The 24,171-nt window shown below is 38.3% G+C and overlaps 1 protein-coding gene across 1 annotated transcript in view; it reads left to right on the plus strand.

Moving 5' to 3' along the window:
• The window catches only part of LOC103079630 (PH and SEC7 domain-containing protein 3-like), a gene marked incomplete at its 5' end in the record, with an annotated part of 102,636 nt that overhangs the window by 26,483 nt on the left and 51,982 nt on the right, over nt 1-24,171 (plus strand). The window contains one exon of the mRNA XM_007446356.1: nt 5,658-5,728. Within this exon, the coding sequence (XP_007446418.1) occupies nt 5,658-5,728 (71 nt within the window). The remainder of the gene's footprint in view (nt 1-5,657; nt 5,729-24,171) is intronic.

The raw sequence follows: 24,171 nt of genomic DNA on the forward strand, positions 1-24,171 counted from the left end.
CTTTCCCTGCATACAAACCAGAGTAAAAGTGCGATGGGGAACCTAGTGCTGCAGGTTAGTGAAGTCTCAGAGTCCACATCTGTAAAATGAAGAATATAGAAGTGGCTCCTCACAGAGTTGTGGGCTTTAGTTAACACACATCCAGTTTTGGAACAGTGCTTAAAACAGTATGTTCTCGATAAATGTTAGCTGATGCTATCACTACTGCTACAATTATTACTGCTATTAGCCTTATTACTCTGCAAAATGCTAGGTGAGCTAGGGGGCAGACACAGGATCGTGGCTCAGTTCTGAGCTGCATCGCCATGAGCAGGGGTGCTTCTGAAGGCATCAGCGAGATCAGAGAACACACCTGACTTGCATTCCCTGCTGTCCTATCTTCTCATTCCCTGCCGTCTGTGCTTACCTCACTGGAGTAGTACGCCTGACTATTGCAAAGGATTGTCACCTGGAGAGTTTCCCCTTAATGTATCCATAGAACATGTTTCCTCCTCCGAGTTGCACTAGACAGTAGCTTTGAAATCCGTATGTAGGTAGCCCCCTCAGTAGCTTACACCACCTCTCAGAGCTGCAGATGTAGTTATAATGGAGACATCAATGTAAAATAGAGGCAGTGATGCCTAACTGAAAGGATCATTTGGATCAAACAGAACGTTTATAATGCTTGCCCAGTGCTCAGAGCACCGTAGTATAGGTGCTCAGTTAGCACTGCTGCCTTCCCCTTTCTTTCCATTTCTTTGTCTTTATTGTGCACCTCTATCCGTATTTTGGGCTTTTTCTCTCATGTGGGCGATTGTAACAGCCTCCTTCCTTGTTCTAGTTTCTCTCATCCTGTCCTCCGCTCCTATCTCCTTATCCTGCTTCAAATGAATTCTAGATTATAAAATTTGTGAATGAATTCTTCAAAAGAAAAGAAAGAATGGGAAACTCTTTTTTGGCAACACGATGGCCTACAAATTCCAAAATTCATACATTATGAAACATCTAAAAGTGATTAAAATATTTTTAAACACCTTTTAAATGAGTGGATGAACCTGTAACAATGAAAGGGAAATGAGTACGAATCTAGGAAGTGAGATAGCCCTGGGACTGCTAAGCCCTCAGGACATCTTTGTCCTTTTACCACAGAGGACAAAAAGATAGAGTATGAAGGAGCAGTGAAGACGCCTGTGGGGTAGACTGAGAAGTTAGAGTATCAGACGTTTAAATAGCGGAGACAATGGAGAGACAGTATTCAAACATATGATGACTGCAAGTGTTTGGAAATGATTCCTGAGAAGCCCAGAGCTGGATAAACGTGAAGAAACCTGTACATAAACAACATGAAGTAATGTCTTCATGAGAAAAAGTAATTGTCCACCTAGACTTTTTTTAAATTAATTAAGTAATTAATTTTGGGCTGCGTTGGGTCTTTGTTGCTGCGCACGGGCTTTCTCTAGTTGTGGCGAGCGAGGGCTACTGTTCTTTCCGGTGCTTGGGCTTCTCATTCCAGTGGCTTCTCTTGTTGTGGAGCATGGGCTCTAGGTGCGCAGGCTTCAGTAGTTGTGTCACACGGGCTCAGTAGTTGTGGCTTGCGGGCTCTAGAGCACAGACTCAGTAGTTGTAGCTCACGGGCTCAGTTGCTCCGTGGCATGTGGGATCTTCCCAGACCAGGGCTCGAACCCGTGTCCCCTGCATTGGCAGGCAGATTCTCAGCCACTGTGCCACCAGGGAAGTCCCTAGAATTTTTTATGAAATAAAGACATTTTCATATGAAGAAAAACAGAAAAAGATTTGCCACGAAAAGACCCTCACTAAAAGAACTTCTAAGTATAGATTTCAAGAAGTAGTTGAAAATGGCCTCCAAAAACAACCTGAGTTACAGAAGTAACAAATAAAGGTAATATTATAGTAAACATGAGGGAAAATCTAAGCAGACAGTGGCAATTTATACAAAATGTCTACTTCAGTAGTATTAAACAAGACAAAAGTAATAGACACTGTTATCATGTAAGGTTGGAGACAGTTGATGAGTTAAAATATGCCAAGATTCTTTTGTTTTCAAGAAGAAGGAAAGCAGTCTTTGGACTCTGGGTATGCATGTTAAAAATAGCCATGGAAGCATAGTCTAGTGCACAAAACGGTATCTTTTGATCAAGTTTGGCAAACACCTTTTCACAGTAGGCACCCAGATATTTGTTAAAATGCATCTACCTACCAACCCGCTACCACCCTTGTAGTTAGAGCCTTGCAGTAGGATACATCCAGTTTCCAATCAGTAACTTCACTGATTGCTTCCACCATGTTCATTATGTAACTGCAGTTACAGCTCTTTCCCCAGCCTTCTATACTTAATAATGTATGTTCTATGATGTCAGATTTAACTCCCTCTACAGTTGTCATTATGAGGGACAATCCTCCTCATTCAATGGGGTCCAACCCTTGTGTTTCACGTGGCAAGCCTCACCAAGGGTGCAAAAGCCATAGCCGCACTGTGTGTGTGTGGCTTTAAAATCAGGGCCGCTGAGGCTGCCTCTACAGCCTTCCCATTCTGTTTAGTGCACAGTGGTCCCTTTCTTCCCTGAATTCCACTGTAAAATGGAGGCAATACTAGTGTCTTATTTTTAGCATTGTGGTGTGCGTTAAAGAACTAAGTTATAATTGACCAAAAACAAGATTAAGTTTTATACTTCTGTGGGAGCTGGAAAAATAGAGCATGGCACACAGGGTTAATGCTCCCTGACTCAGCATTGGTCACCCACAGGTGACTTGCGATCAGAGTTTGGTTGGAGAGATCTTTGGGATCCATTTCTAGGAGGCTTAGTGTGGTAAAGATGAAGATCTGTTAAAAGTTTTTGTGAACATGTACACGAATTTGTTACCAAATTGGTGGACTAGACCCACACTGGGGTCCTAACCCGGGTGGAGACTCCTTGTCGCCGTCAAGGAGGTTCTTTTTCTGCTCGGATTCACACAGCCACTAATGAAACCAATGAAGAGCCTGGGACAGCACAGCCTTTATTCAATGGCCAAAGAATGGAAAGAAGCCAGAACTCGGTTCCCAAATCAACTTCTCAACCCAATTCAGGCATAGGAGGGTCCAGGTAAAAGGGAGGGAATTGGAAAGAGAGGGAGGAATATTCATGAATAGAGGTGTGGTTTGGATCCAGACCTGATGCAGCACTCCTTTGAAAGTCCTTGTATGGGCTTTTCCAGTTGTTGTCATGGCAGTTGTCAACTATCCTGGTGCCAGTGGGTGTGTCGATTAGCTAATCTGGCTCAAGGTCACTGGAAGTCAAATCTTCCCCCATCTTGGGCTTAGTTGGTTCTGACCAGTTCTTCTTTTTCTCCTTGCAGCTTCCTCCTGAAACTTAGATAAGAGCAATTGGTTTGCATTTGAGGGAGGGGCAGGGTTATGATTCTGGGCAACAACCTTGGTAACAGATTAATAGATTTCTACTTGAAAAGCAGAAAACTGGATTTGTAAATCTTTAGACTGAAGGAATCTCAAGATGCCACTAAATTAGTTTTAGGGCTTTGGGGAAAGCCTTTCAAATCCAGGACCTGTGTTCCTGCTATAGAAAACAGAAGGGTTTCTCTAAGTTCTTCTCCAGCATTAGCCAGTGCTTTGCCTTAAGTTATATGAATTATCCACATTTTAAAATGAAGCAGCTGAAGTCCTGAGAGGTTGGGAGACTGGTCGGGAGTTACCGAATTAGGGTTAGTGGGTGAGAGGAGAGGTTTGAGACAAGGTCTAGAGACCAGCTGGTCTGCCTTCCAGCAGGTACCTCCACCACACCAGCTGCCTCTGTCCTGCTCTGCAGCAGCTCCTGCAACCCGGGGCCACTTCTGTGTGCCCTGCTCTCACATGGCCCAGATCAGAATTTGACATCTATTGAAAAAGGCAGTCAACATTTATTTCATATATATATAGAGAGAGATATAGATATAGATATGTATGATGATCTATGGCTTTCTTTATAGTAGCCACTTGTTTTTCTTTATAAAGAAGGTTATGGTGCTTCCCTGGTGGCTCAGTGGTTAAGAATCCACCTGCCAACGCAGGGGACAAGGATTTGAGTCCTGGTCCGGGAAGATCCCACATGCCGCGGAGCAACTAAGCCCGTGTGCCACAACTACTGAGCCTGCGCTCTAGAGCCGCGAGCGACAACTACTGAGACCACGAGCCACAGCTACTAAAGCCCACACTCCTAGAGCCCATGCTGCACAACAAGAGAAGCCACTGCAATGAGAAGCCCCCACGCCGCAACGAAGAGTAGCCCCTGCTCGCCGCAACTAGAGAAAGCCCACGTGCAGCAACGAAGACCCAACACAGCCAAAAGTAAATAAAATAAATAAATGTTTTAAAAAAAGAAGATTATGGTATACATTTTTTGATCATTTATTTTTGAATACACACTTTAAAACCTTACGTGATGGAAACAGATGGGATGAAATTTTTTTATTTCCCCTGGAAGCCTACAGAGTGGATGTTTTGAGTCCTATTTTGCCAGGTGGATATCTCAGTATGGTGTTGGCAGGAGCACCCGTGTTCTGTAGGTGGCTATTCACCTACTTTCCAAGCCTAAGGATTCTTCAGTCAAAGGAGATTTAAAAGATTTACTTAAGAATAATGCACTTCCTAATTTAATCAGGCATCCAGGTTAAAGACAGCCTAAAGGCAGCCAAATAGTTGATAACAGAATAAGAATAAATGGCCCTTCCTGCATATTTGGTAGACATGTTTAGAGAAATGGTATTCAGGTAATAACCTTTTCCAGTTACAGATTTTAATTTTATCAAGATTAAGAATAAATAGTAAACTGTTTTGCTAATCTGTACTTTTACTTTAGGACAATCTGTAAGGTTTTATATAAGTCAATAGAGAAATTCTACTTTATACTCCAGGAAAATATAAATAAAGGAAATGTAAGGACTTCCGGAAGAAACTTAGTTTGGAGAATTTTTATAAAGGTGCCTAATGTCTGCCTTGCACTATGCTAGGTTCTGTGAATTCTGAAGATGAAGGATATCTGTTCTCAGGTTATTCACAGTCTACTGAAAGAGACATTTAGACAAAAAAAAATTATGTTACAGGGCAGCATGATCTGCAGCAGAGGTATCACAAATTGCCACAGGAGTAATAATAATTAAAGTTACAGTCCAGCTGGTGGATGTTTGGGAGAAAGGCCAAGAGGAGTCCTTTTATATTCCGGGACTTTTTTCTTATGACTCCTGGAAACTTTGACAAAGCCATGAAGGCTCTGGTTCGTGAGCCCTTAGATTAATGTGTATTTCCAATATGCCTCTTGCTTTTTCAGCCTTTTAGTCATCTCTACTGGAGTGCGGACCGCAGAGCCTTGCTGCTTGGGCTCAGAGTCCTGCTTCTCCTCTTCCTAGTTATGTGACCATAAGCAGGGTACTTCTCTGTGCTTCAGTTTTATAAAAAGACAAGAGTAATAGTACCTACCTCACAGTGTTATTGTGAGGATTAAATGAGATAATACTGCCTGTTACACAGTAAGGCTCAAGAAAATTTTAGTTCTCATTATTATTAGTCTCAGTAGCAAATAAACCAGGAACATTGAAGCATAATCACCATGTTGACCTTTTAGGTTCTCCTTCGAAAAACGCAAATTTCCATCAAATAAAATTTTTCAATTTTTTTCCCTTTCTAGCTCCAAGAGGAAAGCGAGGATGGAAGACCTTTTATGCTGTACTAAAGGGAACAGTTCTTTACTTGCAAAAGGTAAAAGTAGATACATAAAAAATGAAGCCCGTAAAACTTTATGAAGTGATAATTAGACAGGTTACCTAGAAAATATTCACTTTGTACCAAGAGGCCACATCAAACACCCAAAAGACTGTTTAATTGATATCTAAATTCTCTTTTAGATTTTTTTTTTTGTTTCTGGTGCAAAAATTGTTTTGGAAATTATTTATATATATATATGTATATATATTACATTTTATAAATATAAAAGGTTATATACATGTATATGTGAGTGTATGTGATCAGAGGGAGTGGATGAGCTGTGTTCTAATTATATTCAATTAGAAATGTTGAATATAAGTTGATAAGTTAGACTTCATATTGTCTATTCAGGTTCAGATTATGGTAACACTTGTTTCAATGGGTATTTATACTATAGATTAGTTTTATCTCTCATTTATTTAGTTATTTATCTTCATTTAGATCCTACCTAAATCTAGAAACACATTTTCTTTCAAGTCCTGGTATTTAACACTGCAAATGTATTCCAGTTACCTGGGTAGGTGTTTGACCATACCATTTCCTGTCAGGGTCCTTTCTTCTAATCCCCAAGTCTGGAAATTAGTTTGGTATCAAGTTTATATATTCTGACCTTTGAAGGCTAGTCCCTGGAGCTTCCGCCTCCCTAGCTCTGTGTGTGTGGAGATGGGAAAGTTGTGTCTTGACTGGAATAAGTACACCACGTCCCAGGTCCCAACAGGACTCTAGTTCCCACCTTGAAGGAAAGCTTGGAAATACTTTTTCTTTTTAATGTGATAAAAAACAATGTGAGATTTCCCTCAATAAAATTTTAAGTGAATAGTACAGTATTATAAACTTTATAAGCACCATGTTGTACAGTAGATCTGTAGAAACTTTCCGTCTTGCATGACAAACAATACCCCATGAACAGCAGTTCTCCCATTTCCCCCTCTCCCCAGCCCCTAGCAACCACCTTTCTACTCTCTGTTTTTATAAGTTTGACTCTCTCAGATACTTCACGTAAATGGCAACAAGCAGTGTTTGTCCTTCTGTGACTGGCTGATTTCACTTAATGTAAAAGGTTCATCCACGTTACAGCATACGACAGGATTTTTCTCTTTTTTATGACTGAACAATATTCTTGTTTACTTCATTTTATTTTTCCATTTATTCGTCCATGGACATTTATGTTGTTTCCACCTCTTGGTTATTGTGAACAGTACTGCAGTGAACATGGTGTGCAGATATGTCTTTGAGATCCTGATTTCAGTTCCCAGAAGTGGAATTGCTGGATCATATGATAGTTCTACTTGAAATTTTTTGAAGAACCTCTATATTGTTTTCCACAGTGGCTGAATCATTTTAAATTTACACCAACAATGCACAGGAGTTCCAGTTTCTCCAAATACATGTCAACATGTGTTATTTTCTGGGTTGTTTTAAGAAAATTATTTTTTAATAATGGCCATACTAACAGGCATGAGATGATACTTCCTTGTGATTTTAATTTACATTTTCCTGACAATTAGTGATGATGAGCATTTTTTCATATCCCTGTTGACCATATGTGTGTTGTCTGTGGAGAAATGTTTATTCAGATCCTTTGACCATTTTTTAATCAGGTTATTTGGGTTTTTTGCTATTGAGTTGTAGGAATTCCTTATATATTTTGAATATTAATCCCTTATTATATATATGGTTTTCAGGTATTTTCTCCCATTCTGTAGGTGGCCTTTTCACTCTCTTGATTGTTTCCTTTGTTGTGCAGAAGCTTTTTAGTTTTACGTAATCCCGTTTCTCTATTTTTGTTTTTGTTACCTGTTGTTTTGGTGTCATATCCAAGAAATCATTGCCAATGTCAATGCCAAGAAGCTTTTCCTCTATGGTTTCTTCTAGGAGTTTCATAGTTTCAAAGCTTAAACATTTAAATCTGTGATGAGTTGACTTTTGTGTATGGTGTATGTTAAGGATGAACTTGCATTCTTTTTCATGTGGACACCCAGTTTTCCTAGTACTATTTGTTGAGGAGATTATCTTTTTTCCTTTGTGTTCTTTTGGGACCCTGTGGAAGATCAGTTGATGGGATTGTTTCTGGGCTATCTATTCTGTTACACTGGACTACATGTATGTCTTTATACCACTACCATAATTTTTTGATTACTATGGCTTTGAAATATGTTTAGAAATGGAGAAATGTGAGGATTCTAAATTTGTTATTCTTTCTCAAGATCGTTTGGAGCATTCAGGATCCTTTGTAGTTCCATATGAATGTGAAGGTGAATTTTTCAATTTCTGCAAAAACTACCATTGGGATTTTGATAAGGATTACATTGAATCTGTAGATGACTTTGGATAGTATGGGCATTTTGATAATATTAAGTCTTCCAATCCATGAACATAGGATGTCTTTCCATTTATTTGTGTCTTTAAATTCTATCAGCAGTGTTTCGTACTTTTTATTGTATAAGTTTTTCACTCCCTTTATTAAGTTTATTCCTAAAGTATTTTATTGTGTTTGATTCTGTTGTAAATGGAATTGTTTTCTTAATTTCCTTTTTGGATTGGTCATTATTAGTTTATAGAAATGCAACTGATTTTTACACATTGACTTTTGTATCCTGCAACTTTGCTGAATTTATTTCTTAGTTCTAACAGTTCTTTTGTGTAATCTTTAGAGTTTTCTGTATTTAAGGTCATGGAATTTGTAAACAAAGATGATTTTACTTTTTCCTTTCCTATTTAGATGTCTTTAATTTTTTTTTTCTTCTCTGATGGCTGGGCTAGGACTTCAGTACTGTGTTGAATAGAAATGCCAAGAGTGGGCATTTTTGTCTTGTTTCTGTTCTTAAAGGAAAAGCCTTCAGTTTTTCACCATTGAGTATGATGTTAGCTGTGGGCTTTTTATATATGATCTTTATTATAGTGAAGTAATTTCTTTTTATTCCTAATTTGTAGAATGTTTTTATCATGTGAAAGGTTGTTGAATTTTTATTAATTGCTTTTTCTGCATCTATTGAGATGATCATGTGATTTGTAACATTTGTTATTTTAATGTGGTTTATCATACTAGTTAATTTTCATAAGTTGAAGCATTCTTGCATTCCAGGAGTAAATCCCAGTTGGTCATGGTGTATGCACCTTTCTTTGTTTATTTTTTGTTTGTTTTTTTTGTGGTACATGGGCCTCTCACTGCTGTGGCCTCTCCCGTTGCGGAGCACAGGCTCCAGACACGCAGGCTCAGCGGCCATGGCTCACAGGCCCAGCCGCTCCGTGGCATGTGGGATCCTCCCAGACTGGGGCATGAACCCGTGCCCCCTGCATCGGCAGGTGGACTCTCAACCACTGCGCCATCAGGGAAGCCCCTGCACCTGTCATAATATGATGTTGGATTTGGTTTGCTGGTATTTTGTTGAGGATTTTTGAGTCTATATTCATCAGAGATATGGCCTGTAGTTTTCTTTTCTTATAGTATCTTTTTCTGGTTTTGGTATCAGGCTAATGCTGGCCTCATGAAATGATTTTAGAAGTGTTCCCTCCTCTTGAATATTTTATAAGAATTTGAGAAGGATTGGCGTTAATTCTTTAAGAGCTGGGTAGAATTTACTTGTGAAGCTGAATGGTCCTCAACTTTTCTTTGTTGGGAGGTTTTTGATCACTGATTTAATCTACATGCTAGTTATAGGTCTATTCTGATTTTTATTCATAATTCAGTTTTAGCAAATTGTATGTTTCTAGGGATTTATCCATTTCTTCTAGATTGTCCAATTTGTTGGTGTATAATTGTTCGTAGTTGTTTCTTATAATATTTTTATTTCTCTGACATTAGTTGTAATGTCTCATCTTTCATTTCTGATTTTACTTATTTGAGTCTTCTCTCTGTTTTCCTTAGTAGTCTAGTTAAAGGATTGTCAATGTTATTATTTTCAAAAAACCAACTCTTAATTTCAATGATTTTTTTCCCTTTACTGTTTTTCTGATCTCTATTTCATTTATTTCTGTACTAATCTTTATTTTTTGAGGGAAGTGAATTTTATTTGAGCTGCTGGCGTTTTGAAGATTTACTCTTTTCTTCTATTGCAAATAGGTTTTTAAGACAACTAAGGAGAGATTATCACCCTTGAGGTATGATACTAAAATTAATGTTTTCACATCTAAGACATTATTACTTGTAAGTCAGTCAAAATTACTGCTATTAAATTTTTTTTTTTTTTTTAGCACATAAAGATAGGTTTTTGTTTTTAGGACAAATTATCTCAAATGTTTGTTTTAAAAATATAGTTCTTTTTTTTTAATTTATTTATTTTAGTTATTTATTTTTGGCTGCACTGGGACTTCATTGCTGCTCGTGGGCTCTCTCTTGCTGCAGCAAGCAGGGGCCACTCTTCATTGTGGTGCGCGGGCTTCTCATTGCAGTGGTCTCTCCCATTGCGGAGCACGGGCTCTTGGCACACGGGCTTCCGTAGTTGTGGCACGTGAGCTCAGCAGCTGTGGCCCACAGGCTCCAGAGCGCAGGCTCAGCAGCTGTGGCACACAGGCCCAGCTGCTCCGCAGCATGTGGGATCTTCCCAGACCAGGGCTCAAACCCACATCCCCTGCATTGGCAGGTGGGCTCTCAGTCACTGTGCCACCAGGGAAGCCCAAAAATATAGTTCTACTTTGTACCAAACTTGAAATATTTAGCAAAAATTAGCATCATGATCAGTATTCCAGCTTACGTCTTCAGAATTTCACAGTTGATGCAAAATGTTTATTATTTTTCTTATTGTTATGTTGATATGAATCCTTTATGTATGTAAAGTCTACTTGCTAACAAGGGCTACACTGAAGCTATGTAAACTCCCTAATAATTGGATCTGTGTCCTAGCATGTGGCACACCAACATTTTAAAAAAGGGTCTCTGAGCAACTTTGATGAATATTGTTTGCTATCTTGTTTTTTTGAGGTTCTTCTCCCATTTATTATTTTTCTTTTTTTTTTTAATTTAAGTATAATTGACCTACAACACTATGTTAGTTTCTGGTACACAACATAGTGATTCAATATTTTTTATATATTACAAAATGAACACCACAATAAGTCTAGTTACTGTCTGTCACCATATAAAGTTGTTATATTATTATTAACTGTATTCCCCATGCTGTACATTTAATCCTTGTGACTCATTTATTTGGTGACAAAAGTGTATACCTCTTAATCTCCCTCACCTATTTTATTCACTCCTCCACCCTCCTCTCTCTGGCAACCACTTGTTTGTATTCTGTATCTATGACTCCTTCTGTTTTGTTATGTTTGTTTTGTTTTTTAAACTGTACATACAAGTGAAATCATGTGGTGTTTGTCTTTCTCTGACGTATTTCACTTAGCATAATAACCTGTAGGTCCATCCATGTTATTGCAAGTGGCAAGATTTCATTCTTTTTCTATTGCTGAGTAATATTCTGTTATAAATGTATATATGCCATATTCATCTATCAGTGGACATTTAGGTTGCTTCCATATCTTGGCTATTGTAAATAATGCTGCAATGAACATAGGGGTGCATGAATCTTTTTAAAATAGCATTTTTGTTTTCTTCAGAAAAATACCCAGAAATGGAATTGCTGGATCTTATGGTAGTTCTGTTTTTTAAATTTTGAGGGACATCCAAACTGTTTTCCATAGTGGCTGCACCAGTTTACATTCCTGCCAACAGTGCACAAGGATTCCTATCTGCACATCCTTGCCAACACATTGTTTATTGTCTTTTGGATTACAGCCATTCTGACAGGTATGATGTAATATCTCATTGTAGTCTTGATTTGCATTTCCCTGATGATTAGTGATGTTGAGCATGTTTTCATCCATCTGTTGGCCATTTGTGTCTTCTTTGGAAAATGTCTATTTAAGTCCTCTGCCCATAATTTCATCAGCTTGTTTTATTTTGTTTTGATGTTGAATTATATGGAACCTTTGTATATTTAGGATATTAACCCCTTATCAGATATTATTGCTTCAGAGATCTTCTTCAGAGATTTCATTGCTGAGTGATACTCCATTGCACGAAGGTACCACAACTTCATGATCCATTATTCACTCTCTGGGATATTTAACTTGTACCGTGGGAGAGGTTCTTGTACACAGAGCAGCCCGAAACTTTGCCGTGGCTCTGTCTTTTTGATTTCAATTTTCCTAAGCCTAGTGCCCTAGGCTATGTACCTTTGTTTTTTAGATGTTTCAGGAAACACCATACATTTACCCAGAGTGGCTGTTGGCAATTTACATCCCGCCCGTCAGCAGAACGGCAGTAGACTGCCTTTTCATTTTATTAATAGTTTTCTTAATTGTGCAAAAGCTTTTTCGTTTGATGTAGTGCCGTTTGTTTATTTTTGCATTTCTTTCCCCTGCCTGAGGAGACGTATCCAAAAAATATTGCTCAGACCAATGTCAAAGAGCATACTGCCTGTGTTTTCTTCTAGGAATTTTATGATTTTACATCTTCCATTCAAGTCTTTAACCCATTTTGAGTTTACTTTTTATAAGTTGTGAGAAAGTAGTCCAGTTTAATTCTTTGGAATGTAACTGTCCAGTTTTCCCAGCAACATTTATTGAAGAAGCGCTCTTTTCCCATCTTTTCCCTAGATTTATTCTGAGATATTTATCCTTTTTGTTGCAATTGTTAATGAGATTGTTTTCTTAATTTCTCTTTCTATTAGTTTGTTGTTAGTGTAAAGAAACACAAAGTTGATTTTGTATCCTGTAACTTTACTGAATTAATTTATTAGTTCTAATAGTTTTTTGTTGTCATCTTTAGGATTTTCTAAATATAGTATCATCTGCAAACTGTGACTTTTACTTCCTCCTTTCCAGTTTGGATGCCTTGTATTTCTTTTTCTTGCCTGATTGCTGTGGCTAGCACTTCCAGTCATATGTTGAATAAAAGTGGCAATAGTGGCCATGTTGTCTTGTTCATGATTGTAGAAGAAATGCTTTCAGCTTTTCACAGTTGATAATGATATTGGCTGTAGGTTTGTCATATGTGGCCTTTATTAGGTTGAGGTATGTTCCCTCTATACCCACTTTGTTGAAAGTTTTTATTACAAATGGATGTTGAATTTTGTCAGAAGCTTTTTCTGCATCTATTGAGATGGTCATGAGTTTTATTCTTCAGTTTGTTACTGTGGTTTATCATTGATTTTTTTGTGGATATTGAACCATCCTTGCATCCTAGAATAAATTCCACTTAATTGTGGTGTATGATCTTTTAATGTATTTTTGAATTCAATTTGCCAATATTTTGTTGAGGATTTTTGTATCTATGTTCAGTGGGGATAGTAACCTACAGTTTTCTTTTTTTGTGGTGTCTTTGTCTGGTTTTGGTATCCAGGTGAGGCTGGCATCATAGAATGAGTTCAGAAGTGTTCCTTCATCTTCAGTTGTTTGTAATGGTTGAGAAAGATAGGTGTTAACTCTTCTTTATATCTTTGGCAGCATTCACCTGTGAAGCCATCTGGTCCTGGGCTTTTGTTTGTTGGGAGTTTTTTGTTTTGTTTTGTTTTTTGTTTGTTTGTTTTTATTAATTCAGTTTCAATTCTGGTAATTGGTCTGTTCCTGTTTTCTATTTCTTGCTGATTCATTCTTGAGAGATTCTGCATTTTTAGGAATTTATCCATTTACTCTAGGTTGTCCATTTTGTTGACATATAATTTTTCATATAATATCTTTATGATCCTGTGTATTTCTGTCCTTTTTCATTTCTGATTTTCTTTATCTGGGCCCTTTATCTTTTTATCTTGATTAGTTTAGCTAAAGGTTTATCAGTTTTGTTTCTTTTGAAAGAGCCAGCTCTTAGTTGCATTGATTTTTTCTATTGTTTTTTTAGTCTCCATATTATTTATTTCTGCTCTGACCTTTATTACTTCCTTCTACTAACTTTGGGTTTTCTTTGTTTTTGTTTTTCTATTTCATTTAAGTATGAGCTTAGATTGTTTGAGATTTTTCTTTTTCCCTGAGGTAGGCTTGTATTGCTGTAAACTTCCCCTTAGAACTGCTTTTCCTGTGTCCCATAGGTTTTGGATTGTTGTGTTTCCATTTTCATTTGCCTCCCAGGTATTTTTTTTACTTCCTCTTTGATTTCTTTAGTGACCCATTGGTTAACATATTGTTTAGCCTCCAAATGTTTTTTTATTTTCGCAGATAGAACTTTATATGGCCTCAGTCTACTTAAGTTTATTGTGACTTGTTTTGTGGCCTAATGTTTGATCCGTCTTAGAGAATGTTTCATGTGCACTTGGAAACAATGGGTATTTTACTGCTTTTAAATGGAATGTTTTATATATATCTTTTAAGTCCATCTTGTCTAATATATCATTTAAGACCAGTGTTTTCTTATTATTTTCTGTCTGGATGATCTATCCATTGATGTAAGTGGGGTGCTAAAGACTCCTACTTTTATTGTGTCACTGGCAATTTCTCCCTTTATGTTATTATTATATGCTTTATATATTTAGGTGCTTCTGTGTTGGTGCATATATATTTATAATTGTTATATCTTCTTGTTGCATTGATCCCTTGATCATTATATAATGCCTTTCTTTGTCTTTTGTTACAGTCTTTGTTTTAAAGTCTATTTTGTCTGATACAAGTTCTGCTACCCCAGCATTCTTCTTTCTATTTTCATTTAAGTGGAATACCTTTTTTCATCCCCTCATCTAACTCTGTGTGTGTCTTTAGATCTGAAGTGAGTGTCTTGTAGGAAGCATATACATGGGTCTCTCTCTTTTTTAATCCATTCAGCCACTCTGTGTCTTTTGATTGGAGTATTTAGTCTATTTCCATTTAAATAATTATTGATAGGTTTATACTTATTGTCATTTTGTTAGTTGTTTTCTGGTTGTTTTTGTAGTTCTCTCTTGTTCCTTTCTTCTTTTGCTTTCTTCCCTTGTGATTTGATGACTATCTTTAGTGTTATGTTTAGATTCCTTTCTCTTTTCTGTGTGTGTATCTGTTACAGATTTCTGCCTTGTGGTTACCATGAGGGTCATATAAAACAAATGTGTATGTGTGTGTGTGTGTGATTATTTTAAGTTAATGATCACTTAAGTTTGAATACATTCCAACAACTCTGCACTTTTATTCCCCTCTCACCACATTTAATGTTTTGGACATCACTTTACATCTTTTTTATGTGTATATCCCTTAACTACTTATTGTGGATATAGATGATTTTACTACCTTTTCTTTTAACCTTCCTACTAGCTTTATAAATGTTTGAATTTTTCTTTCATAAATTTCTTATTTCTAGTTGTGGTATTTTCTTTTCTGCTTAGAAAAGTCTCTTTAACATTTCTTGTAAAGCCAGTTTAGTGGTGCTGAACTGTTTAACTTTACTTGTCTGTAAAACTCTTTATTTCTCCTTCAAATCTGAATAATAGCCTTGCCAGGTAGAGTATTCTTGGTTGTAGGGGCTTTTTTCTTCCCCCTTTCATTACTTTGAATATATCATGCCATTCCCTTCTGGCCTGCAAAGTTTCTGATGTAAAATCAGCTGATAGTTTTATAGGAGTTCCCTGATACATAACTAGTTGCTTATCTCTCTGCTTTTAAGAATCTCTCTTTATATTTAATTTTTGCCATTTTAATGTGTCTTGGTGTGTTCCTCTTTAGTTTCACCTTGTTTGTGAATTTCTGTGCTTCCTGGATCTGAATGTCTGTTTCCTTTCCCAGTTTAGGGACGTTTTCACTCATTTCTTCAAATAAGTTCCTATCCCTTTCTCTCTCTCTTCTCCTTCTCAGACCCCTATAATGAGAATGTTAGTACACATTATGTTGTCTCAGAGGTCTCTGAAACTATCTTCATTTTTAAAAATTCTTTTTTCTGTTCAGCTTGAATGGTTTCCACTACTCTGTTTTCCAGTTCACTTCTCCATTTCTCTGTATCATTGAATTTCCTGTTGATTCCTTCCAGTGTATTTTTTATTTCAGTGACTGAATTCTTCAGCTCCTTTGGCTCTTCTTTGTATTTTCTAACTTTTTGTTAAACTTCTTACTGTGTTCATCCATTCTTCTCCCAAGTTCATTGATTATCTGTATGATCATTACCTTGAACTCTTTATTGGGTAGATTGTCATCTCCACTTTGCTTAGTTCTTCTGGGGTTTTGTCTTATTCCTTCATTTGGAATATATTCCTCTGTCTCTTTATTTTTCCCAATTCTTTGTTTATTTCTATGCATTAGGTAGGTTGGTTACATTTCTTAATCTAGGAGTTGTTCTTTAGGGCCCAGGAGCACACTCCTTTCTTGTCACCAGAGCTATATATTCTAGGAGTTCCCCCATGCAGGTTGCATGGGCACTTCTTTTGTGGCAGGGTCGAGTACTGTGGGTGAACTGGAAGGCAGGGCTGCCCCTGGCCTGCTTGTCTGTCCAGCCCTGCCTTGTGTATGGCTGCCAGCCTGCTGGTTGGTGTGGCCAGGTCCCAGTGCAGCTGGCTGCAGGGCCTGGAGGAGTCCTAGTGATAAAGCCAGCCTGTTGGTGGGTGGGGCTGGGTCTCAGGGTGGCTGGCTGTGGGACCTGGGTGGCCTGATTTTTTGCTCTAATCTTAATGTTTCCTTCCTTCTGCTAATTTGGGCTCAGTTTGTTCTTTGTTTTCATTTCTTGATGTATAAAGTTAGGTTGTTTGTTTTTTATCTATAAACTTGCTTCTACTGTATCTCATATTTTGTTATGTTGTGTTTCCATTTTCCTTTGTCTCAAGATATTTTCTCATTTCTCTTATGATTTCTTTTTTGATCCATTGATTATTCAAGAATATATTGTTTAATTTCCACATATTAGTAATTCTGCAGTTTTCTTTCAGCTGTTAATTTCTTGTTTCATCCCATTGTGATTAGAAAACACTGGGTATGATTTCAGATGTCTTAAATTTGTTAAGACTTGTTTTGTAACCTAACCTGTCATTTGTCCTGGAGAATGTTCTATGTGCACTTGAGAAGAAGGTGTATTCTGCTACTGCTGGATGAAATGTTCTGCATATGTCCTTGAGGTCCATTTTGTCTACAGTGTTTATCACGTTCTTTGTTTCCTTGTTCATCTTCTGTTTGGATTTTCTGCTATTATTGAGAGTATGGTAGTGAAATCCCCTAATATTATTGTATTGCTATCAATTTCTCCCTTCAATTCTGTCTATATTTGCTTCATATATTTGAGTGTTCTGATGTTAGGTGTATAGATATTTATAATTGTTACATCTTCCTGGTGAATTGATCCTTTTATCATTATGTAATATCCTTCTTTGTCTTTTTTTACAGTTTTTGACTTAAAGTCAATTTTGTCTCTAATAAGTATAGCTCTCTTTTGGTTACATTATGCATGAATATCTTTTTCCCTTTCTTCACTTTCAGCCTATATGTGCCTTTAAACATAAAGTGAGTCTTGTAGACAGCATATAGTTGGGTCTTTTTTTTTTTTTTTTATCAATTCAGACACTCTGTATATTGATTGGAGAATTTAACTCATTTACATTTAAAGTAATTATTTTTTTAAAGTAATTACTGATGGAGAAGTACTTACTCTTAGCATTTTGTAAATTGTTTTCTCCTTTGTAGTTTTTTTGACACTTTTACTTTGTTGCTCTCTCCCTTTGTGTTTTGTTGATATTTTGTAAAAGCATATTTTGATTTCTTTCTCATCTTCTTTTGTGTGTCATCCATCATTATTTTCTTTGTGGTTACTATGAGGCTTACATAGCACATGTTATAGTTCTGATCATCCATTTTAAGCTGATAACAATTTTTTTTTTTTTTGGCGGTACGCAGGCCTCTCACTGTTGTGGCCTCTCTCATTGCGGAGCACAGGCTCTGGATGCGCAGGCTCAGCGGCCATGGCTCACCGGCCCAGCCGCTCCGTGTCCGCTGCATCGGCAGGCGGACTCTCAACCACGGCGCCACCAGGGAAGACCTAAGCTGATAACAATTTAACTTTAATCACATACAAAAACTCTACACTTCTACTTTTCCCTCCTCACACATAACTTATTATTTTGATGTAAGAATTTCTTTCTTTTTATATTGTATATCTAATAGCAAGTTTTGTGTTTACAGTTGTTCTTGATACTTTTCTATTTTAACTTTTGTGCTAGTTAGATGTGATTTGCAAACTGCTACTACAGTATTTCATTATCCTGTATTGTCTATATATTCACCTTCCCAGTGAGATTTGTATTTCATCTTCTTTCTCTTATATTTCCAATATTGCTGTTTCATGTCCTTTCATTTCAAAGTCTTGATTTGTTTTCATTACACTTTTTGTAAGATAGATTTAGTGGTAACATACTCCCTCAGTTTTTGCTTATCTGGGAAATTCTTCATCTATCTTTCATTTTTAAAGGAGTAATTTGCTGGGTATAGTATTCTTGGTTCACAGGCTTTTCCCCCTCCACCCGCCAGCATTCTGAATCTGTCATCCCACTCTTTTCTTCTAATCTGGAAGGTTTCAGCTGAGAAGTCCTATGAAAATCGTAAGGAAATCCCTTGAATATGACAAATCACTCTTCTCTTGCTGATTTCAAAATTCTGTCTTCACTTTTTACTTGGCAATTTGATTATAATGTGTCTTTGCGTAGATTTGGGTGGGGGGATATCCTAATTTGAGACCATTGGACTTCTTGGATCTGGATGTCCACTTTCCTCCTTAGATTTGGAAAGTATTTGGCGATTATTTCTTTCAATAAGCTTTCTGCCCCTTTGTTTTCTCTTCTCCTTCTGGGACTCTGATAATAGGTATGTTGTCCAGTTGATGGTGTCCTGTAAGTCCCTTAGGCTCTCTTTACTCTTTTATGTTCTTTTTTCCTGTTTGTTCCTCTGACTGCCTAATTTCAATTTCCTGTCTTCCGTTGCTGATTCTTTCTTCTGCTTATAAGTGTGCTGTTGAATGATTCTAGTGAATTTTTCAGTTTTCATTGTATTCTTTAGCTTCAAATTTTCTGTTTTAGTTTTTTAAATCTTTTCTTTGTTGATATTCTCTTTTTGTTCATGCATCATTTTCTTAAGCCAATTGAGAATCTTTATGATGGTTATTTTTAATTCTTTGTCAGATACATTATATACCTCTCTTTCTTTAGGGACAGTTTCTGGAGATTTATTTTGTTCCTTTGATTGGGCTATATCCACTTGTTTCTTCCTTATTCTGGTAACTTTGTGTTGGGACCTGTACATTTTAAAGGATAGCCACCTCTCAGTGTTTACAGACTACTTTTGTACAGTGGAAGACCGTCATCAGTCTACTTGGCTAGAGATTCTGGGGGCCTCTGTAACCTTTTTTTTGAGGGGTGCAACTTCTCTGGGCCTGTGCATGCAACTTCTCAATTAGAGAGGCTTGCATGTTTCTTTTTCCAGAGCTCGTAATATTTTTTCTTTCTGATATCTGTCTGTGGCACTGCAAGTTTTCTGGTTCTACAGCAGCAAGCCACCCAGCTCTCCCTTATTCTGAGTGGCAACTAGGCATCCAGAGTATGCCAGCTCCCCATCAATGCCCCAGATCAGGCGAGACTGATAGCATTTCCCTTGGGCAGCCCTCTGATGAGCCAGAACGTGAGATGCATACTTCAGTCCTCTTTGTCCCTCCAAGAGAGAAGACTTAAGTTGTGTACCTTTCTCCCAATCTTGACAAGCCCTGCCAGCTGCAGCAAGCCACCCACCTTTTTCCTTTGGTCTCAGCAGCCTCCAGGCATCCAATCTATGTTGATTCACTCCGAGGTCTGAGTGAAGCAAGACAGAAACCCTTTCCTCAGGCAACTTTGCAAAAAGCCAGGATGTTGGAAGCATGCTCCACTCTTCACATTCCCTGCACTGACCTGTTTCAGGGAGGGGCTGGCATGGTTAAAGTGAAGTTGCTCTTCTCATACCCATCTTATCTATTTCGGTGAAGCTGTTCTTGCCTTCTGTTCAGTTGGAGTCCTGCTAGCTCTTGACTGCATTCTGGCATTCTTGTAAAGGTATTTTAATCCGTGTAGCCTTGTTAAATGGGTGTTTCTGTGTAGGAACAAGAACTGAGACTTCCTGTTCTGCCATCTTGCTCACGTCACGCCTAGGAAAAGATTCTGAAATTTGCTTGGACAGTGATTTCCTTTTCTTTTACTCGATTTATTATCATAAACATTTTTAAATTAAAAATTCTTCAGAAGTATATTTTTTGGTCAGTCTAGTATCTGGTGACTGTGAAATGATAAGTCATATGGTTTTAATTTTTCCTTTTAATAGGGTTTACAAAAACATTCATTTTTAATTGCTTACAATATTTTCCATTAAATAGATTTATCATAATTTAATCTTTCCCCATTTTCAGACATACCCTCATTTCAGTTTTTTACAGTTATAAATAATAGTATATTGTGCACATACATGTCTGTTTATTTCTTAAAGGTAGATTTCTGGAAGTATCATGGGTCACAGGGACAGGGTAGGAACTGTTTAAAATTATTGAGACCTATTGCTAAATTACTTCTGGGAAGGCTGAACCAACTTTCACCCACTACAGCAGTTTCTAACAATACCTGTCTCACCACAGCCTTTCCTCGCCACACTAATTACTAATATTTGCATATTTAAAGAATCATGGTCTCATTCGTTTTGGGCTTTTTGTTTTCAGTGTACAAACACATGCCCTTACACACTTTACACATTCCAACGCTGCCTTTCCACACTTGTGTTTCTCTGGGGAAGAAAGTACATTTGAAATAACATCAACAATACTGAATCAGATGGCAGCTCCTGCGTGACGGCGTCCACACTTGCACTACTGAGATAATAAACTGCTTTGGAATGGAAATATAATTATTGAGGAAGAACATATTTGATTTATTTTTATTTTAAATATTTCAAAATGTTATAATAATGCCCTATGTAATAAAATGGAAAGAATTATTCTTTTTTAAAACCACCCTTCCTTAGGAGTCACCCAGATCAATATTTAAAAGGACCTTGACTATCGTATGTCAACATTTTACATACTGCCGGAGCAGCTTTAAAAGGAGCACTATTATAATTCTCTTTCGTTCTATTTCTTTATTGGCACTCTTTTCCAATGTCTAGATTGAGAACTATATCTAATGTTAACAAAGCCTTTTGTTTTCTTCCTTTTGGAATAGATTAGGTGAGGAATGTTAGAGTATGGGATGCTTCACCTTGGACTAGAGCTCTTTTTGTGGCTAAATTACCTTTGCAGAGAGATGTATGGAGATAGCTGAAACCCAAAGATTATATCTGTGACACCCTTCTAAAATTTACACATTACTTTGAAGGATCAAACAACTGGAGAAATGGAGACTGTTGTTGATGTTAGGAGATCATCCACGTTCTTAGGTGACCAGATATCTTGTATTATCTTTATTTCCCTATGGAGCCAGCACAGCTTCTAATTTAGAAGTCAACTGCTTTGGCCTCTGCCAAAGCACCGTGTTATATTCATGCTGGGCCTACATTGGTCCTTTCAGCTAGATTTGTCTCTGCAGGGAGCAGCCCTTTGAAATTAAACTTCACATATCACAGCTGTTTCCCCAACATAAATCCTATTCTCTTGGCTTACTTTTTCATTTTCCCTAAAATCTCTATGAGGGACATGGTTGTCTTTGGCAAAATCATTTCATTGAATACCTAGTCACAAGATTTCCACCCACTCCACCCCAGGGTAAGCCTGGGAAGGGAGAAAAACACTCTTGCATTCAACATTCGACAGAGGTGATGCAAAGAGAAATGCTGTTTCCAAGTCAATAGCTTTTCCTTTCTCATTGTCCTCTCCCTCAGATAAGTGAATTGGATTGAATTTGACTCATCCAAATACAAAAGAGAAAGGGCTAAATGTTGACAAGGGAATGACTTTGTAAATTCTGAAGTGTCAACATCAGTTTGGATTAGAGCTACAAAATTAGATTGCAGCTCCATATTTATGGTACCTCTGGAGTGTGGCCCATGTGCACTTAGGGAAAATTGGATGAGATTCCTTTTGTAAAGTGAAAAATGGGACACAAAGGAAATGATACATTTGTTTAGGACAGTGCAGGTAGAGCTGTGGGTTATCTCTCAGTTTGCTGTTTCATACTGAGATGGAGAGTAAGGCTGAGCAGGGGCAGCCGGGTTTTGTATCCAGGCTCTCCTCCCTTGTTATTGTTGTTAGTGCTCTTTAAAAGAAAAGAAAAAGGAGGGGCTGGAAAAAATGTGACAAGTGATTAAAATCTCAGCATAGCAGTCAGACAATATCTATTCCCAGAACTTTGCACAGATCCTAGAGACTAGCTCATCAATCAGCAGAAGCTTCATCATACCAGGCCAGGTTCTTCTGTGGCTATGTCTACCCTGGTGTTTTAATTAGGCTCTTCATGATTTGTAAAATTAAGAAAACAAAAAGGCAGAGAGGCAATAAAAATATGAAGACCCTATGGGCCTCTACATCTGAAAATGCCAAGGACTGTAAGGTTAACAGGGCACTGTCTCATATCCACTGCTGTAAGGGGACCTTTGGGATACTGAGCTGCCTACCAGAATCGGCAGGCATCGGTTCTTAGACATCTTCCCCTTTAAATTACCTCTGGATTGTAGTGTATATCAGAGGCTCAGTACTGATACAGCATGTATCCTACAAAGGGCTTCTAATGTCCCATTGCTGGCTAATCCTTAACCTTGCTGGAGTCCTGATTTCCCAGCACATGATGGCAGATGCTACACCAAAAGTAAGTTATATGACTGCAGGGTGATTTGGGGTTTATACAATTTAGGGGTTATGTCTTCACATAGCCATTTAGAGCTTATCACATGTCAAGGACTCTGCTAAATGCTGGGCTTCCAATGATGACTAAGACAGTCTCTGCCACATGGAGCCCACAAAGCAAGAGGGGAAACAGGTACATCGAACCTTCCCCAGACGGTGGTATAAACTAAAGGAGGGATGCGAAGTCTTACAGAGTAGGCCGTAGTCATACTTGCAAAGGTCAGAGAATGCCTACCTAAGGAATTAACATGCCTTGAACTGATACCTGAAGGGTGACCAGACATTTGCCAGGCAGGCAAGGTAATAAAAAGCATTTTAACCGGAGAGGGGGAAATAACAGATTTAAGGGAATTGGCGTGTTCAGAGAATGGCAAAACAGTTTTTTCCATTTAGAGTACAGGATGGACAGAGGGTAGCCAGCAGTAGAAACATGATGAAAAATTATGCTTCAAGTGCTAGTGTATCATGAAAATGAAAAAACTGGTGTCACAGTGTCATAAACTGTCCACTTCACCAAAGAAGAAGTTTTCTTCCCCAGAAGAATTTCAAACCCTTTGAGTGTGAGTTGGGTGCTGCTCCCACTGACGCCCAGATCCCCAAAGGATTTAGACAGCATCATCCCGAGCGCTGGGCAGTCACTCTCACAGGACCTGCTGGCTGGTGGTGCTCCCGGGAGGGCCGTGTTGCTCTTTCCTCTGTGCCCTGAGAATGCTGTGCAACCTGCTGGGATTCAAAGCAGAGAAAACAGTAGTCACCCCTTCCTCTCCTTACCTCCTGCCACTCTTTGTTGTTTGGATGATGGGTAAGGAGAAAGGGCACACTTTTCCTCTAGACGGAGACGGGTTTGATTCAGACTGGCAGGGACTTGCTCAGCCAGGGGTCAGGATCGGGTTGTGCCAGGTCTGGGGTGCAAAGATAATAGGACCAAGCGTGTTCTTACGGGTCCAGCTAGCACACAGGCTTTCTGCCGCCATCCTGATTTTGACGCCTTTCCACCCCATGTCAATTTCTCAGCATCGAAGATTCCTGTCCAGAGGCTGCCAGGAATTCCTCCCTCCTGCATCCCTTGTTCTCCTCAGGCGGGCAGGTGCTGCATGTCTGCTCCATGCCCACCGTGGCTGCCAGAACTTGGCTTCTGAAAGAGGGAGACGGTGTTGCCCTGAGACAGAAGGGAGCAGGACCTCTGCTCCCCTGATTAAAGGAATCCAGTCAGTCTTCTAAAGATACCGTAATGGCTGGGAACTCACACCCTCCCTTCACTCTAAACACATACGTGCCACACACATCTCAAAACCCCTCTGCCATTGGAGTAACAGTCTGTTTGGGGTCTCATTCCATGATCAGTTGCTCATCAATTACTTAAAACTTTTCATCAAGATTTCTCAATTATGAAATAGCCAAATGATTTTTACCCAATTAGTATTTCCTCATTAAGAGTGAAGAATGAAGAATTATAGTAAAAACCACCGCCACCTCCAGAAAAATACACAGTCGCCAGAAAGAAAACCAGGCAGAGCTGAACCTACACCGGGCAGGTGTTCCAAGTCCTCTCAGTCCCCACTCACCCAGGCTTCTCCCTCCTCTCGTCCCAGGCACAGAAAGGCTTAACACAAAGCTTTTCAGTGACTGCTCTAGGAAACTGAAGAGATAATAAAGATCTCATGCCTCTAAAGTTCATAACCCTGCCTGTGTGCTTACAACCCTCTCTGTTGCATGCCTGCTG

Source organism: Lipotes vexillifer, unplaced genomic scaffold, assembly GCF_000442215.2.
Source record: "Lipotes vexillifer unplaced genomic scaffold, Lipotes_vexillifer_v1.1 scaffold1906, whole genome shotgun sequence".
In the NCBI taxonomy this organism is placed as follows: Eukaryota; Metazoa; Chordata; class Mammalia; order Artiodactyla; family Lipotidae; genus Lipotes; species Lipotes vexillifer.